This window comes from Myxine glutinosa, chromosome 11, assembly GCF_964187855.1.
Source record: "Myxine glutinosa chromosome 11, kmMyxGlut1.1, whole genome shotgun sequence".
NCBI classification, from domain to species: domain Eukaryota; kingdom Metazoa; phylum Chordata; class Myxini; order Myxiniformes; family Myxinidae; genus Myxine; species Myxine glutinosa.
In genome coordinates this window covers 66,745,091-66,762,844 of record NC_136271.1, presented here as the reverse complement: position 1 = coordinate 66,762,844, position 17,754 = coordinate 66,745,091, and the positions used below count along the sequence as shown (strand labels likewise).

The 17,754-nt window shown below is 45.5% G+C and overlaps 1 protein-coding gene across 6 annotated transcripts in view; it reads left to right on the top strand.

Annotated features, from left to right (window-relative positions):
• Positions 1-17,754, top strand: part of LOC137436728 (neutral alpha-glucosidase C) — a 105,159-nt gene that overhangs the window by 45,507 nt on the left and 41,898 nt on the right. For 4 of the 6 annotated variants that reach the window (XM_068130768.2, XM_078786730.1, XM_078786733.1 and 1 more), the window contains 7 exons: positions 2,024-2,259; positions 2,406-2,532; positions 14,073-14,152; positions 14,753-14,896; positions 15,025-15,121; positions 16,473-16,505; positions 16,650-16,757. In XM_068130768.2, the coding sequence (XP_067986869.2) occupies positions 2,024-2,259; positions 2,406-2,532; positions 14,073-14,152; positions 14,753-14,896; positions 15,025-15,121; positions 16,473-16,505; positions 16,650-16,757 (825 nt within the window). The remainder of the gene's footprint in view (positions 1-2,023; positions 2,260-2,405; positions 2,533-14,072; positions 14,153-14,752; positions 14,897-15,024; positions 15,122-16,472; positions 16,506-16,649; positions 16,758-17,754) is intronic. The other 2 variants (XM_068130769.2, XM_078786732.1) reach the window with 1 other exon arrangement.

Sequence of the window (17,754 nt, the reverse complement as noted above, 5' to 3'; positions counted from 1 at the left end):
CCAAAACCTTGATCTTTTCTACCCTCGTTAATTCACCCCAGATCCACGTTTTTGAAATACCGACTTCTTTCCTGGAAGTCCTAGCAGTGTCCACGTGTTTTATACCTCTCCCACCTCCCCCTCCCCTTCCCATGCCTCTTCCCCCAAGCCCTCTTCCTCCCACAGATCTCCTGATGTCCCTGTTCTCTGCTGTTGTACTTGTTTGCTTCCCTCTCTCTCCCCATCTTGTCTCCCTCTCCCTTTATTTTGTTTTTCTTTGTCTTTTTGTGATTAATGTTAACTCTTACACGAGCCTCGATCTTGTATACAAAAAAAACAAAAAACTTTTAGGATTATGGTAGTATGATTCTACATGCTGCCCTGTCTTCTAGCAACCATTGAAATCGATTTAAAATACCTTTAGTCAGTGCAATATGCTGCTTTATTCTACCAGGTGAGCGCCCAGGGGTATTGCCCCTATTATTTACTTCCAGGAGAGGTGTCCCCCAAAACGCTATGATGAGCTATTTATACATATTAGCAAGTATTTGTTCAAAGAGGTAAACCCCTTTTGGAAGTGGGGATATTATTAGTATTAATATTGTTTTGTAATAACATTAATATTATGATATTTGTTATCACTCCATGCATGCGAAGCAAAATTTGGGGTTAAGCAATTGGTTCATATCTGGTCATCTGTCTGGCTCTATGTATTCTTAGTTTATGATTGATGAACAACTTATTTAAATGTAATGTTGTATTTTGAACACGAATCAGAATATGATTGAATAAGAAGACAACTTTTCCGTTTTACCGTGCTTTGGCTTTGAATCTGTCCCGATTGCGCATGCGCAGAGAGAAGTGAGTTCATATTTTCTCCGTACAAATAATATATATTTTCACTCTGTCTGTCTTCCTGGCAGTGAGATAAAATTGAAAATCATTCCAAACAGAAGGAAACTTGCTGTTTTTAAAGATGTTGTAAAGGACATAAACAACAGGCACAAATAACTAATGTAATTTGTTAGATAGGGTAATGTAATAGACACTACGGAAAATGGCAGTAAAACCCGGAATTTATTTATTTATACGACTTTTACAATCTTTATTTTAGTCAAATTGAATCATATATTTGAACACTGAAGAACATAAACTGTCTGTCATAATATTTTCAAGAACGTCCAGTTTTGCAGTACAGTACTTCAATTTCAACTACAACGGTACTCGGTAGAGCGTATACCGCCGCCAGGCTGAATAGTTTACGTTTTCTATCCCACTGATAGGCCAGATCTGGATTCAGACTTACACCAAAATCGAATGGGCATGTTCTTGTCGCTTAATCAACTCATCCACCAAGTAACGTTTTGAAATATTATGCTACATATCGTTTTTGGCCCTAGAAGTACCTTTTAATACCTAGAAGTACCCAGTACCTAGAAGTACCCAGGCCACAAAGTACCTTTTAATGGTGAAGCATCACTTAAAATTCTCAGATCCAGATCTGGACCTTCACCAAAATCTAATCATTTCGGCTTTGTCACATACCCAACCTCGTCACCAAATTTCGTCCGAATCCGTCTGCAACTTTTTGAGACACCCTGTTCACAGACAGACAGACAGACAGACAGGGGTGAAAACATAACCTCCTCCCAACTTCAGTGGTGGAGGTAATAATGGTTCAATGGGGATGGTGTATAAGGTTGGTGTTCAGGACTACTTCAGTAGCACTAACCTTTAGGGTTTTTAAAAACGATCCTTAAAGTCATTACTTTATTAAAATTGAAGTGACAATGTACAGGGTATCATGTTCTATGAAATCTCTAGTTACTCATACTTTTGTTATGAGACGCGACCTTAGAAAAATGCCACGATAAACTATCTATCTTCCATGTTGTGACCTTTAGTCCTCCTGTCGTCAAGTTTGTTTGAGATTGGATAAGTAACAACCGAATGTATCGTGGTCTGACAGACACACACCAAATTGCGTATTTTAGTATGTGATGTTGGTCTTACACAAGCAATTGTGATTCTTTATTTTGCACAGGAACCTTGTCTCTGCCTCCTCTCTTTGCACTGGGATACCATCAGTGCCGCTGGAATTATGAAGATGAGGATGATGTGAGGAGTGTAGACGCAGGCTTTGATGCTCACGAAATCCCCTGCGATGTTGTGTGGTTGGACATTGAGCACACAGAAGGAAAACGCTATTTCACATGGGATCACAAACGCTTTGGTGATCCCATCAAACTGCAGCAGGACCTTGGCAACAAAGGGAGGAAGGTATTCATTTCATTTGTAAACATCACAGTTTTTGTATGAGGTTACAAAATTCACAGACGTTATGAAAGGAGTTTGTAAATTGTTGGAAGCATTTTATGTTTCATTTATGGTGATTACCTTGGCGTTTGTCTTTGTTTTCATGCCAGATGGTGACAATTGTGAATCCTCATATTCGGCTGGATGATGATTACGACATTTATAGTGAAGCTAAGCAAGCTGAGTACTTTGTGAAACAAAGGGATGGCCAGGATTTTGTTGGCAATTGCTGGCCAGGTAAGGCTTGGTTAGATCTTATGTTGTATTTCCATGGTATTTGGGCGTTCAAAAAGTTATCAGAATGAGGAGAATGAGGAGTGAGAATGAGGAGCAATGCTCCAAGAAATGCAAATGCTTTTAAATGTTTTTCAATCTACACATATGTACAAGTACAGGAAGAAAAAGATTTCATTTCCTTGCTAATTACTGCAGAGACACTTTTTTGAAATATAAAAAGTTGACATCTTCAAGTATTGTGAATTATCTCGTTTTGAGAACTTTGAACGTCTCTCATTCATATTTCTGTGTGTGTGTGTGTGTGTGTGTGTGTGTGTGTGTGTGTGTGTGTGTGTGTGTGTGTGTGTGTGTGTGTGTGTGTGTGTGTGTGTGTTGTTCTTTTGGTTGTTATCTACATATTCGGGTTACAGAAGGTAGAACAGTGTCCTCCCAGGCCACAAAGGATCTTTTCACTTCATTCTTGAGGTCTTGATATTTGGTCATTTTCTTGACAAGTACACCCGCTCACCACGGAAGTGGAAAAAGGGTCATTCCTCTTTGGGGTATATAGATTACAGTCGATCTATGGTCGGATCTCAAGAACATTTGGGTGTGTGTTCATTTACCAAGTTTCTTGTGGAGAGATCGCCAAGTGGTTTAAGCATTTGAGCAAGCACTCCATTCAAAACTGTTAAGGAACGGCTGGCTTGGCAAGCGCCAGCTAGCTGCTTGGTAAAGGAGCACAACCCGAGCTTGTCCCTTTCAGTTTTGTATCAAACAGCAGGAGCGAGTTTCAAAAGTTCGCTACGAAAAATGCCACGGTAGCGGCAGAAAGGGCCATGTTATTAACTCAACATTTGTAGGGTATATAGAGTACCATAGATCTTCACTCAGTTCTGCAAGTAAACTTTACTTCATGGATGTCGGGATTACTCCAAATTTCTTCATTTAGTGTTAGAAAGAGCATTAGCGACTGTTAAAAAAGCAAATCATACGTGTTTGTGGTTTATAATAGCCGGCGAAGCCGGTGTTGTCAATAAACGCGTACGTATTATGTCGAAAACCAAATTATGCCTTGGCTTGAGAATTCCGAAGTGCAATGGAGGCCGCCATCTTGCGGATGCGGAAGTATGCATAACAAATTGAAAAACGTTCAATAGGAGTTTCTTTCACCCGTCTTTGTTTGATTCACAATCATATGCACCTGCAATTTATTATTAAAATACTTTAAGACCAACCTCGGCCCGCACGGTCCTGGTTATCTTCAATGAAAAGCGTCACCAAACACCGGAACCAATGAGATTCGAGCATTTGAAAAAATATTTCTAAAACCAAATCACGCAATGGAGGCCCCAATCGACCGGATGCGGAAGTTTGCATAAAACAATTGCGAAAAAGTTCAATAGGAGTTTGTTTCACCCGTCTTTCTTTGATTCACAATCTAATGCACCTCTAATTTGTAATTAAAATACGTTAAGACCAACCTCGTTATCTTCAACGAAAATCGTCACCAAACACCGGAACCAATGAGATTCGAGCATTTGAAAAATATTTTTTTAAAGCTTATTACACGTTTCGGATGCTGAAAACGGCGTCAAATATTCTAAAATTGACGAAGAATTGTTTTTTAGAAATCTCGTGGCCGTAGGGGATAGTTTTTCACGGCCAGAAATACGGTATAAGCGGTTTACATAAAGAAAGAAAGCTCGGTTTGATTAACGACAGTCACACATTGCCGTTGCAACGGCGCTATCGTCTGATCTGTCGGCACTGATCTTACTCCAAGCTAACTTCTTCTGGTGGAGGAAGCCGCCGTGCCCGGAGAGAACCAGCCCTGACAGCGACTGAAGTTAGAAGACTACACACATACTGTGAAAACGTATGTTAAGCCCAGTTAAATTTTCTTAAAATAGGCCTTAAGCTAGCACATCGTATAGTTACTTCCTAAAGCTTCTTGTGACATTTATTGTATGGAGGTATTGGGGAGGACTGTCTGCTCTTCTCTTTTACCAAGTCTTACCAGGTACGGTACCTACACCGACCTACTATCAACTACCTAACCCACTGATACCATCGTGATGGGTAAAATAGTGGCAAGAGGCTTTGGCTTCACCGGCTCATTGCGGCTTTGCAGTCGGGTACGAGTAGCCGGCGAAGCCGGTGTTGTCAATAAACGCGTACATATTATGTCGAAAACCAGATTATGCTGTATCCCTTGGCTTGAGAATTCCGAAGCGCAATGGAGGCCGCCATCTTGCGGATGCGGAAGTATGCATAACAAATTGAAAAACGTTCAATAGGAGTTTCTTTCACCCGTCTTTGTTTGATTCACAATCATATGCACCTGCAATTTATTATTAAAATACTTTAAGACCAACCTCGGCCCGCACGGGCCTGGTTATCTTCAACGAAAAGCGTCACCAAACACCGGAACCAATGAGATTCGAGCATTTGAAAAAATATTTCTAAAACCAAATCACTCAATGGAGGCCGCCATCGACCGGATGCGGAAGTATGCATAAAACAATTGCGAAAAAGTTCAATAGGAGTTTGTTTCACCCGTCTTTGTTTGATTCACAATCTAATGCACCTCTAATTTGTAATTAAAATACGTTAAGACCAACCTCATTATCTTCAACGAAAATCGTCACCAAACACTGGAACCAATCAGATTCGAGCATTTGAAAAATATTTTTTTAAAGCTTATTACGCGTTTCGGAGGGTGAAAACGGCGTCAAATATTCTAAAATTGATGAAGAATTATTTTTTAGAAATCTCGCGGCCGTCGGGGATAGTTTTTCACGGCTGGAAATATCCGAAGTTGAGACGGAATTCACCGAATTAATCAAGAAGTAAATTTTATCAATTTTAATCTCATCCAGAATGCAAATGGTACCTACTACACCTACTCCACCGACGGTACCTACTACACCTACCTACTACCAACTACCTAACCTACTGATGCCATCGTGATGGGTAAAATAGTGGCAAGAGGCTTTGGCTTCGCCGGCTCATTGCGGCTTTGCAGTCGGGTACTAGTATTTTTACTTCCTGTAGAAGCTGCTGCTCACACGGAAACGCCATTATAACTATAAGCTATTTATACACGTTATCACTGCAGGAAAAACGCCTTGGGGAAGTGGGACATTATTAGTATTCATATTGTTTTGTAATAACATTAATAATATGCGATTATCATTAATTTTCTTATTCAATGCGTCTTTGGAAAAACACCACGATAAATCTTCTTATTTGGAAAAACGCCACGATAAAGCTAATTTAACATTGATATACACCTCAACACTTAACCCCATTGACGGCAATGGCGGGGAAATCCGGCTCGGGGGAGAAAACCCCCTTGGGGAGGGGGGCAAATGAATGCGCTACAACCTTTATTATGTAACCCTTGGTCATCCTGTCAAGTTTGGTTGAGATTGAATAAGTAAGGACTGAATGTATTGGCGTCAAAATTCATCAGACAGACGGACAGACACAAATGGTGTATTTTAGTATGATTTCCACGTTATTGTCCCCCGTCGCACCGAGGAGCGAAAGGGGGACTATGGTTTTCCCCTCCGTCCATGTGTGCGTCCGTCCGTCCATCCGTCCGTGCGTGCGTAAGCGAAGGACCGAATTCTAATTTTGTGTGTGGGTGCAACTAGGCATAAGGAAGAACGCTATTGAAAATTGGGTCGCCACATCAAACGCCAAGATGGCCGCCACCATATATATGTCTGAACCTTGTGAGCGAAATATCTTGAAAAATAAACGAACTACTAACTTCTAATCTGGTGTGTGGGTGTATCTAGGCATAAGGAAGAACGCTATTGAAAATTGGGTCGCCACGTCAAAATCCAAGATGGCCGCCACCATGTATGTCTGAACCTTGTGAGCGAAATATCTTGAAAAATAAGCGAAGTACTAACTTCTAATCTGGTGTGTGGGTGTATCTAGGCATAAGGAAGAACGCTATTGAAAATTGGGTCGCTGCATCAAAATCCAAGATGGCCGCCACCATGTATGTCTGAACCTTGTGAGCGGAATATCTTGAAAAATAAGCGAAGTACTAACTTCTAATCTGGTGTGTGGGTGTATCTAGGCATAAGGAAGAAGGCTATTGAAAATTGGGTCGCTGCATCAAAATCCAAGATGGCCGCCACCATGTATGTCTGAACCTTGTGAGCGAAATATCTTGAAAAATAAGCGAAGTACTAACTTCTAATCTGGTGTGTGGGTGTATCTAGGCATAAGGAAGAACGCTATTGAAAATTGGGTCGCTGCATCAAAATTCAAGATGGCCGCCACCATGTATGTCTGAACCTTGTGAGCGAAATATCTTGAAAAATAAGCGAAGTACTAACGTCTAATCTGGTGTGTGGGTGTATCTAGGCATAAGGAAGAACGCTATTTAAAATTGGGTCGCCACGGCAAAATTCAAGATGGCCGCCGCCATGTATGTCTGAACCTTGTGAGCGGAATATCTAGAAAAATAAGCGAAGTACCAACTTCTAATCTGGTATGTGGGTGTATCTAGGCAAAAGGAAGAACGCTATTGCAAATTGGGTCGCCACGTCAAAATCCAAGATGGCCGCCACCATATATATGTCTGAACCTTGTGAACGAAATATCATATCATAGCATGTTTTCTGCGTCTTCCACTTTGTCAACTCACATCACTTCACCGACGGGGGACCTAGGCGTAACGCTTGTTTAAACCAAAATTACTGGGTATTGAAACCTCAATTAGTAATGCCTGCTTTTCCTTTTGTATCCAAGTACTATTTCCAATGGCAGTGGTTTGTTTTCTACTCGTATATTCACACTCAATGGGATCATCAGGTTAGATGTGAGCATTACGTTGTAGCGGCTGCCGCTGAGTTTTCACAATCGCCTTGCACCTATCAAGGACGCGGAGCGATCACCATGCCGGGCTCGTCCAGGACGCCCAGGCTCGCCCTCAACTTGCCAGGCCGCAGCCAGGACGCTGGGCCACGCCCCCTGGCGCCGGGCCTGGGCAAACCCCCTGGCGGAATAGATATATATTGCTGACTGATAAACGGTTTTTCAGAGTGCCTGAGTGTTTGATTTCATTAAAGCAACTCGGATGAATTCTAGCTTTTTGTCGCGTCCATTCTTCCGATCGACGTGGGAGCCCCGGCTCCTTCAACGTCCTTGTTTTCAGTGATTGCTTTTGGTTCATGTTTCCGTGAGTTTTATGGAACTGGGATATTGAAATTTCTGCAGATGTGCCAATGGATTACTCTACATACCTTGTTGTTCCTTTGTGTGTGCAGCTGTTCTCACATGAGTTTTTTTACATCCCGATAAGAGGCGACTTTTGTTTTCTGTTTCTACCTTGCAAAATCTATACCTGTCCTATTGAGTCAGTTCTGCCATAATCTTCAATCCATTGGTGCGTTGTCCTTCATCTTGGGTATTTATTATGATTCGTTTATTGTAAGTCGTTCTCTGTCCCAATTTATCTGACCTCTTCATCGTCATTCCAGTTATCATTCTTTGTCTATCCCTAATCTGTCTATTTTTTTTCCCTTTGATCTTTTTGTCTTTTTCCCTGTTGTCACTGCATATCTGTTGGTATTTCGTCTTGTATTTTTATTTTGTCTTTTTTGCAATCGTTGGGGCTGTATTTGTTGCTGTTTCGGTTTGGTGCGTGATATCTTCTATTTGCTTGCGATGAAGCTGATTCTGAGGGCCTTTCACTCTCTCACCACAGGCAGGTTGGTGGTTTTACTGTCTTCTATGGACTCCTTTCCGGTCTAGCTCTGTCTCACAAATATTCTTACAGGATGCACAAGATCTGTCAGCAGCCCTCTTCTGGTGAAACTGCCAAAATCAAGACTCTCTGCTCACGTTCAGTCTTTCATTCCTCTTTTCTCCTGCCTCTGGAACAAATTCCCACACTCTCTTCAATCCCACTCCTCACTCCAGGTCTTTAAAACAGCTGTTCCCCACCATCTCTTATCTTCCTCCATCCAAAACCTTGATCTTTTCTACCCCCGTTAATACACCCCCAAATCGCCCTCCCCCCCACCCCAGCCCGCTCTCTGCCACATATCACCCAATGTCCCTTGTCGTGAAAATCAAGCTCAGACACGACTTGACCTCTGGGTAGGTTTTAATATCATTTAGATCTGGAGTACATCCTGTAAATATACATGCATGCAACAGGCATTAAATCAGAGCATTCATGAGCAGCAATGGTAGTTTCAATATAACAATGGTTAGCGCAGCGCATTGTCAGCGCAGCATTTGGGGCGTACATACCATTCAAACTACTGGATAATGTCACAGTGAGTTCCGCTGAAGTGTCCGCACGCCCCGGTTGTCCCGGGTCTTATAGACGGCCCCTTCCGTAGCGAGCACCCCTGGGTTCACCTTGGAATAATTTCACTACATTCTCCCCGCCGTTAGAACTATACTGCCGCTCGGCCGGTTGCAAGCAAGCATCAGCAATAAACGAATGGGTCACGCCAATCCACGACGATGGCAGGGTTACTGCATTTCAACCTGTTAGCCAGGTTAGCATCAATCCCCAGATATAGAAGTATTGAGGAGGAAATCCCAATGAAGAAGATATCGAACCGAGCAAGCAGTGTTCATCCCAGGGAGAAGACGATGAGCCCGTGGGTAGCAGTAGTCTTACTGTGGGTAGTCGGCACAGCAGCTAGATGGATAAGGTGTACCTTAGCGTTATGCAACTCATTACATAAGGTGTGCCTTGACGAAGAGCGACTGTCCATTCGTCGCAAGGCAACACATTACAGGCAGATGTGTCGATGTGGAAGATGTGTACACCAGTAAGCCATGTCTATTCGTCGCAAGGCAACATTTCAGGAAGATGTGTCGATGTAGAAGATGTATAAAGCAGTAAGCCGCTTTACAGTAAGCCGTAACAGTAAGTAAGAGTACATGACAGGAGGCCACTACAGTAAGTCCATTACAGTAAGCACTACAGTAAGTCTGTACCTGCCTTGGCTCCCAAGGGTACATACGCATTACAAACTCTTGTTTTGGCACGCGAATCTACCGTTGGCAGCGATCGCACGAGACACGAGCGGCCTCTGAAGGCTGCCTGGACGACCGGCATGGCTGATTACGACGACGCACAAAACGACCGAAACGCGCCTCTCCAGCGAAGCGCGCAGAACCCCCGGGATGCATATGGCATCCTGTCCAGCTGTACAGCGCGCGCGGAGGATCGGAGAAGATCGGCAGACCGAGAGAGAGTCCCGGCTGGACAAACCATGTTTGTCCCAGCGTTGTCCCGGATGGATTGTCTAGATGTCGAGATGATTGTCATGCTAGATGATCCGGATGGATAGGCCATCCCCGGATGTCCGACCGATCCATCCATACAACGCCATCATTGCATGGCACGGATCCAGCCGGACCGCGGATGGATCGACCATCCACGGACACAATGGCACAGAGACCCAAAGACAGCCATCGCCCCGGATGGACTGTCCATCCACGGCTGTCCGACCAATCCATCCATTCAACACCATCATGGAATGGCTCGGATCGACCATCCATGGACTCAAAGTGTCCATCCTGGGCCCCCACAAGGGGCGAGGTGGGAGGCGTTATACCGGACGGCACCCGGGCGAGCAACAATAACCTCCCGGGCCCCCACAAGGGGCGAGGTGGCCCGATCACAGGGAGGGGCCATGTCGAGCAAAGGTCGCAGACGCTCCTTACCCGGAGCGACAGAGCCAAGGGTCACGGTGTACCACAGAAATATATCCATCGTGCGTAGTTAAGTAATACCAGCGCGACCTCAAGGATTAGCATCATGGTCATATCCCTTGGACATATCCACAAACCGTAAGATTATCGAGGTAGACGAAACATCTGTTAAGGCACCCGATCCCACCCCCCCACCCCCCCCCCCCCCCACCGAGGGTGCAGCAGCGCGCTGCATACCGAAGACAGACGACCTACACAGTCTGGGTCAGGCTGAGTCACAGGCAGTCCGGGCAGAGGGAAAATGGAATCAGACGAGGCGTCTCGCAGGCTCGAAATGTACGAGCCAAGAGCTCTGTCCGATAAACAACGAGCCCAGAGTAAACAACGAGCCCAAGGTCATGGGCGAGCAGGCGGTACGGTGCCCCGTTACATGCGCAGGTGACAAGGGAGTCGGGCGCGACGCTCAATGTCACCATTTCACGAGATCACCGTGTACTCCCTAAACGGCGCTGGCGCGCGACCCTGAGGTAGCGCCGCGTTACGTTGTTTACGGCGTTTACGTAAAGGACATTTGGTACGTAGTCTACCAAGGTACAGGGAAATGTAAACGAATCCCCCCCCCCCCCCCCCCCCCGATGAGAACGCGGGAAGCACGCAATTACGTTAATGACGCGGTAAAGCAAACGCGTGATATAGTCGATGACGTCATCAATTAGTTCGGGCGCGTGCGTGCGGGTGGGTTTGACGGCGAGTTCTAGCTGAGCGGCATCCCCAGACGGAGTAAAGTAGCACTCCGAAATCGAAAGTCTCGCGTCCATGGGGCAGCAGCATTCGAGCGAGCTCAAGATCGGTATACGGAATACGAACCCGGCTGACGGGCGAAAGTAATATCTAGGGCGCACCGCGTACGAGGGAAACCGAAAGTTGAGCTTGGCCTGTTGATCCAGTGCGGGTGAGCCCGCCGAGTCGAGGTGGCGAGCATGCTTGGCAGCGATAGACTGCACGACCTGAAGTAGCGTCTCGTTTTCGGGTCAGAACATGAAGGATGAAGAGGAGGCCATTTGGTCCGTCAAGCCTGCTTTACACCAACACCACAATTATTTCAATCCAACAGTTATCAAATTAAATTAATTGGGTGAAACGCGGGGTGTGAAACAGGAATGAAAGCAGTCGGTGTACAATGGTCGCAGGTGTTTCACGTATACGCCGTTTGAAGATCGGGAACAACAAACAGGTAAAACAAAGGACGAAGAAGAACGATCATCTTATAGGATACACATGGTATACGATCAACCACCATAAGCATAAGCCCGAGTGCCGTGAAAGGCTATGAAGGTCCCGCTCGACGTCCTTAGAAACTCATCCGTGCTGCGACGAGTCGTCGCATGGTGCCAAGCGAGCCTCCATTGAGGCGATTCCGGGCAGCGGAGTTCGCCGGCCTCGGGGAGTAGCCACATGTAGGTGGGATTGCAACGGCCGCGATCAGAATCGCCGGCCTCACAGAGTAGGGGCTGCGAGAGGAACCGCATGCAAAGGGGTCCATCCAGCGAAGATGCGGCGCGCGCAACTGGCGCGTCGTGCATTGTAGGGATTCCATCCAGCGACGGTGCGGCGCGTGATTCGCGCGTAAGAGGGGTTCCGACGAGCAGCGATAGGAATCGCCGGCGTCGCAGAGAGGGCCCGCGATGGGTGCCACGTGTGGCTTCGCGTAGGAGGTGATTCCGAGCAACGTTCGGAATCGTGGGCCTCGCCGATATCGTGGGCCTCGCCGAGTAGGGCCCGCAAAAGGGAGCAACGTGCGGCTTCGCGGCGAGGAGGTGATCGGAATCAGAATGGGATCGCGGGCCTCCCAGAGTATTAGCACGCGATGGGTGCAGTGCACGACGATTCGCGTGGAGGAGGTGGTTCCACCGAGTAACGAGTGGTCGGAGTGAGCCGGTCGTGAGAGGCACGGTGTGCTTCCGACGAGCAGTGCGCGATTCGCGCGGAGGAGAGGGGCCACAGAGTAGCGAGTGGTCGGAGTGAGCCGGTCGTGAGAGACACGGCGTGATTCCGACGAGCAGTGCGCGATTCGCGCGGAGGAGATGGGCCACCGAGTAGCGAGTGGTCGGAGTGAGCCGGTCGTGACGGCGTGATTCCGACGAGCAGTGCGCGATTCGCGCGGAGGAGATGGTTCCACCGAGTAGCTCTATGTTCCGCTGATCTCCGCTCGTCACGGAATCACGATCAGCGGAATGCGTGCCCCGAGCGGCCTTTCTGCAGACCTTTGCAAAATGGCCCTTAGTGGAGCACAGGTGACACGTCGCCTCTCGGGCCGGGCATTCAGAGCGAGGATGCTGCCGATTTCCACAAAAATAACGTTTTGCATACCGGGCAGGCCGTGGCCGGGCAGCGGCGGCAGCAGTGAGGCCGGAAGCGGAGTCCGCTTCCGGAGCTCCCAGAGACTCGGCCGTCGTGGTGGTCGGGTCCTCCTCCGTATCCTCGGCGGTAGCCCTCTCAGGTCGCGCGTGTTGCGAGGTCCCTGCCACGACTCGTGGGTGATCATATGCGGTCAATTTTTCTCGGGCATCAGTGTATACGCGTGCCAGCCGTAGTGCTTCTGTAAATGTCAGCTCCGTGACCTCCAAGAGACGGAGCCGCAAGACTCCAGAACTTATTCCAGAGATGAATGAATCTCGGAGCAAATCGTCCTGCACTTGCTCATGGGTCCGGACGTCCTGCACGCAGTCTGCCAATAAGCAGTGCAGCTCCTGCGCGAAGCGATCGATCGATTCAGACGGTTGCTGTCTCCGCTGAGAGAGTTGATGCCGGCCGTGCACAGCGCTCCGTGTCTTTACGTAGAGGCGCTTCAGCTCGGCTAGGGCCGTAGCGTACGTCCCAAATCGAGAAATGTTCTTGACAACAGTGTGATGGACCCCGGACAGCTTTATCGCAGCGGTGGGCTCTGTCTCGTGAGCCGCAAAGTGATTCTGCAGCGTTTGAGCCAACGAGCAAACTCCGATGCAGATCCCTCAGCTTGAGGGTCGGCTCCGGGAATCGGTACCACGATCATCTTGTGGTCAGCCATTCCGGCGATCTAAATGATATTAAATGTCGTGAAAATCAAGCTCAGACACGACTTGACCTCTGGGTAGGTTTTAATATCATTTAGATCTGGAGTACATCCTGTAAATATACATGCATGCAACAGGCATTAAATCAGAGCATTCATGAGCAGCAATGGTAGTTTCAATATAACAATGGTTAGCGCAGCGCATTGTCAGCGCAACATTTGGGGCGTACATACCATTCAAACTACTGGATAATGTCACAGTGAGTTCCGCTGAAGTGTCCGCACGCCCCGGTTGTCCCGGGTCTTATAGACGGCCCCTTCCGTAGCGAGCACCCCTGGGTTCACCTTGGTATAATTTCACTACATCCCTGTTCTCTACTGTTGTTGTGCTTGTGTGCTTCCCTCTCTCTCCCCCTCTTGTCTCCCACTCCCTTTATTATATGTTTTATGTGTCAGTTTATGTTTTTGTGTTTAACGTGTTTGCTCTTACATGGGCCTCTATTCTGTATACCAAAAAAAAAGGGTGTTGCTGGAGAGGCAGTGAGCGTGTGAGATTTAAGATGTTTTTTCTTTTTACACACAAACGTTTCTGATAAAAATTTTTTAGCAGGAAAACATTTTGGTGACTCTCAATAACATTGCCAAACATTTTAGTTTGTACAATTAAGCTTTCTTGCCACAAAATGTTATCATACACCATAAATCCCCATTGTACTGACATGATAATGGCGGAGTGAATTTGAAGATGAAGATGCCGAGTGAATTAACTCTTGCTAACAAACATGTTTGTGATTCATTCAAGGGCCAAGCTCCTATCTGGATTTTTCAAATCCTTCTGTGCGACATTGGTATGCTGACAAATTTAGCTACAGCAAATACAAGGTGAGGCAATGCTTCCTTCAATTATTGTTTTTTCAACTTTGATGAACTTTCAACTTTGATACATTCAATAGTGTATTCAGCAGCCATTGTCCATGGAGTGATTTCATGTATTTGGTTATCTCTCTAGACCAAACTCTCATACCTGGCATGCTTTAACAATTACCTGATTGCAACATCATTTGTTTTTACCTCCGCCACCTAACATGGACGGAGGTTATGTTGTGTAGGATATCTCAAAAAGTTGTGGGTGAATTCAGATTAAATTTGGTGGATAGGTTTGGTGTGTGCCAGAATTGAATTGAAAGAATTGATTCATTTTTGGTGAAATATCCGGATCCGATTATGTTTTTTATGTGATTCTTCACCAATGAGTGAGGGGCCAAAAACGATATATAGCAGGATATCTCAAAAACTTATGGACGTATTCAGACGAAATTTGGTGGCTGAGTTGGGTAGGTCACAAGAACAACCCGATTCGGTTCTGTTGAGGTCTGGATCCAGATCCAGCCTATCAGTGGGATACAAAACATATACTGTTCATCCTGGTGGAGGTGCGCTCTCCCGAGTGCCATTCTAGTTACAATTGCTTTCTTCATTTAGGGATCAACCGAGTTCCTTTTTTCTTGGAATGATATGAATGAGCCATCTGTGTTTCACTCTCCTGAAAAGACCATGCCCAAAGACTTGGTCCATCATGGCGGATGGGAGCATCGTGACCTCCACAACCTATTTGGTTACTACCAGGTGTGAAGCATGATGGAAGCTCCTCAATAAATGAGCTCTTAGCTCAACCCATCCTAGTTATCCATAATGTATTTCTATTCAAATTCGTAGATGTGATGAATATGTAATTGTTTTCTGTCTTTCTGCAGCAACAAGCAACGGCTGAAGGTTTGATCAACAGATCTGGAGGAATTCATAGGCCTTTTGTGTTAACCAGGTCTTTTTTTGCTGGATCCCAGCGCAATGGTAAACACATCAGGACATTTTGTTATTTTTCATATTTGATTCGTTTTGACTTTCCAAGAGAGAGATACATAGGAAGAGGTTAATTATTCTTTTTTCAACAACTTGCATATTCCATTTAATCTCTCAACAGAGAACTTAGCCAATGTACCAGCACACAATGTTCTACACCTTTTTAGACACAGTGTAGTATTTAATGTCTACGATTTAAATACAAACAGCCTGCTTTACTTCACTCTGAGATTCAGGGTCCCCTATTTGCACTGCATTAAGTAAGCAGTTTGTCAAATTTGAGTTCACAGGAAAATATTTCATGACCGGACAGCTCAGAGACAAGTACTCCGACATTACCAACTGAGACATCATGCTGTACCTCAGCTTACTACACCTGGCATTCCATGGATTTGTCCCAACTGAGTACTAACTGAGCTTGACTTTGCTTAACCTCCGAGATCTGATGGGATCGCGTGCATTCCAGCTGCTTAAATTGAAGGCAGATTTAAGACGAACTTATTCATAATGTGAAATAAAAATCCCAATTGCAATGCTATTTACAGTCGTGGCCAAAAATATTGGCACCCTTGCACTTTTTTCAAATAACTCACAATTTTATCTTAAATAAGTTGAAATTGACAAAAGTATTTGGTCTCCACAATTCTTTATTTCACTGTTAATATTACAGAACCTTTGTTTTTGATTCCTAACTTAATATACCCTTTTAAATCAGAAAATAAAAAGAAATGGCATTGACAAAATTATTGACACCCTGGACTTAATATTTGGTAGCACAAACTTTGGACAAAATAACTGCAGTCAAGCACTTCCTATAGCCATGAATGAGCTTCCTACACCTCTCTACTGGCACGTTGGCCCACTCTTCTTGTGCAAACTGCTCCAGTTCTCCCAGATTTGAAGGGTGCCTTCTCCCAACTGCTGTTTTCAGATCTGCCCACAGATGTTCAATGGGATTTAGATCTGCGCTCATTGCTGGCCACTTCAGAACAGTCCAGCGTTTTGTCTTGAACCATTCCTGGGTGCCTTTTAAAGTGTGTTTAGGGTCATTGTCCTGCTCGAAGACCCATGACCTTCGACGGAGACCCAGCTTTCTGACACTGGGTTGAACATTGCTCTCCAAAATGCCTTGGTAATTTCCTGATTTAATTATGCCATGCACACATTCAAAGGCACCCAATGCCAAAGGCAGCAGAGCAACCCCGAAACATGATTGAACCTCCTCCATGTTTGACTGTGGGGAAGGTGTTATTTTCTTTGAAGGCTTCATTTTGTTTCTGTAAACATAGAGATGATGTGCTTTACTAAAGAAAAGCTCTAATTTGGTCTCATCTATCCACAGGACATTCTCCCAGAAGGATTTTGGCTTGTTCAGGTGTGTTTTCGCAAACTCCAGTCGCTTTCTTATGTCTCTCTCTCTTAGCAGTGGGATCCTCATGGGTCTCCTACCATAGAACCCCCTTTCATTGAGTTGTCGACAGATAGTGCGAGTTGAAACTGTTGTACCTTGTGTCTGAAGGTCAGCTTGAATCTGTTTGGCAGTTGATCCAGGTGCTTTCTCCACCATTCGAACAATCCTTTGCTGCAATCTTCGACCAAGTTTTCTCTTGCGGCCACATCCAGGGAGGTTGGCTTCAGTACCATGCACCTTAAACGTCCTAATAACATTGCGTATGGTGGACACAGGACCATCAAGGTCTCTGAAGATGGACTTATAACCTTGAGATTGTCCATGCTTGGCTACAATCTTGTGTCTGACTTCCACAGACAATTCTCTGGTTTTAGTTATTTTCTCCATGCTTATTGCGGTACACACAGTGACACAAAACAGCAGAATAACTCCTGTTCTCTATTCAAATATGGTTGAATGAGTGATTTTTATATTGCAGGCACCTGAAACTCATCATAGGTTAGTTCAATTGCAATGTAAAGGAGAATCACCTGCTTGAAATCTAATTATTTCTTACAACTTTCAAATGGTGCCAATAATATTGTCCGGGCAATTTTATGATTTCTGTGTGGAATAAGGTGAGATTTCGTCATTTTTTCAGCTTTTTTTGTTTTGTGCCACTGCAAACCAAATAAATACATATGTGGATACCAAAAGATTTTTTAATTTCAACAATTTTCTGGAAGAAAGGTGCATTATTTGAAAAAAGTGCAGGGTGCCAATATTTTTGGCCAAGACTGTATGTTGTGGCTGATTGCAATGCTACTTATGGTGTGGCTGATTGAAATGCTACTTATGGTGTGGCTGATTGCAATGCTACTTATGGTGTGGCTGATTGCAATGCTACTTCTGGTGTAACAACGCGCTGTGCTAGGCCTCGCTCACCCCGGCCTTGTCACGTTGCAGCGGCAAGCCGGGCCCCTCCACGCATCGTCCGCATGGAAAACCACAGTTCCCGGGCCTCGGCTCTTCCTGTTGCCTATGCATGTCTCCCGGTGTGGCTGATGATACTTATGGTGTGGCTGATTGCAATGCTACTTATGGTGTGGTTGATTGCAATGCTGCTTACGGTGTGGCTGATTGCAATGCTACTTATGGTGTGGCTGAATGCAATGCTACTTATGATGTGGCTGATGCTACTTATTGTGTGGCTGCGCCACAATGCATGTGGCTG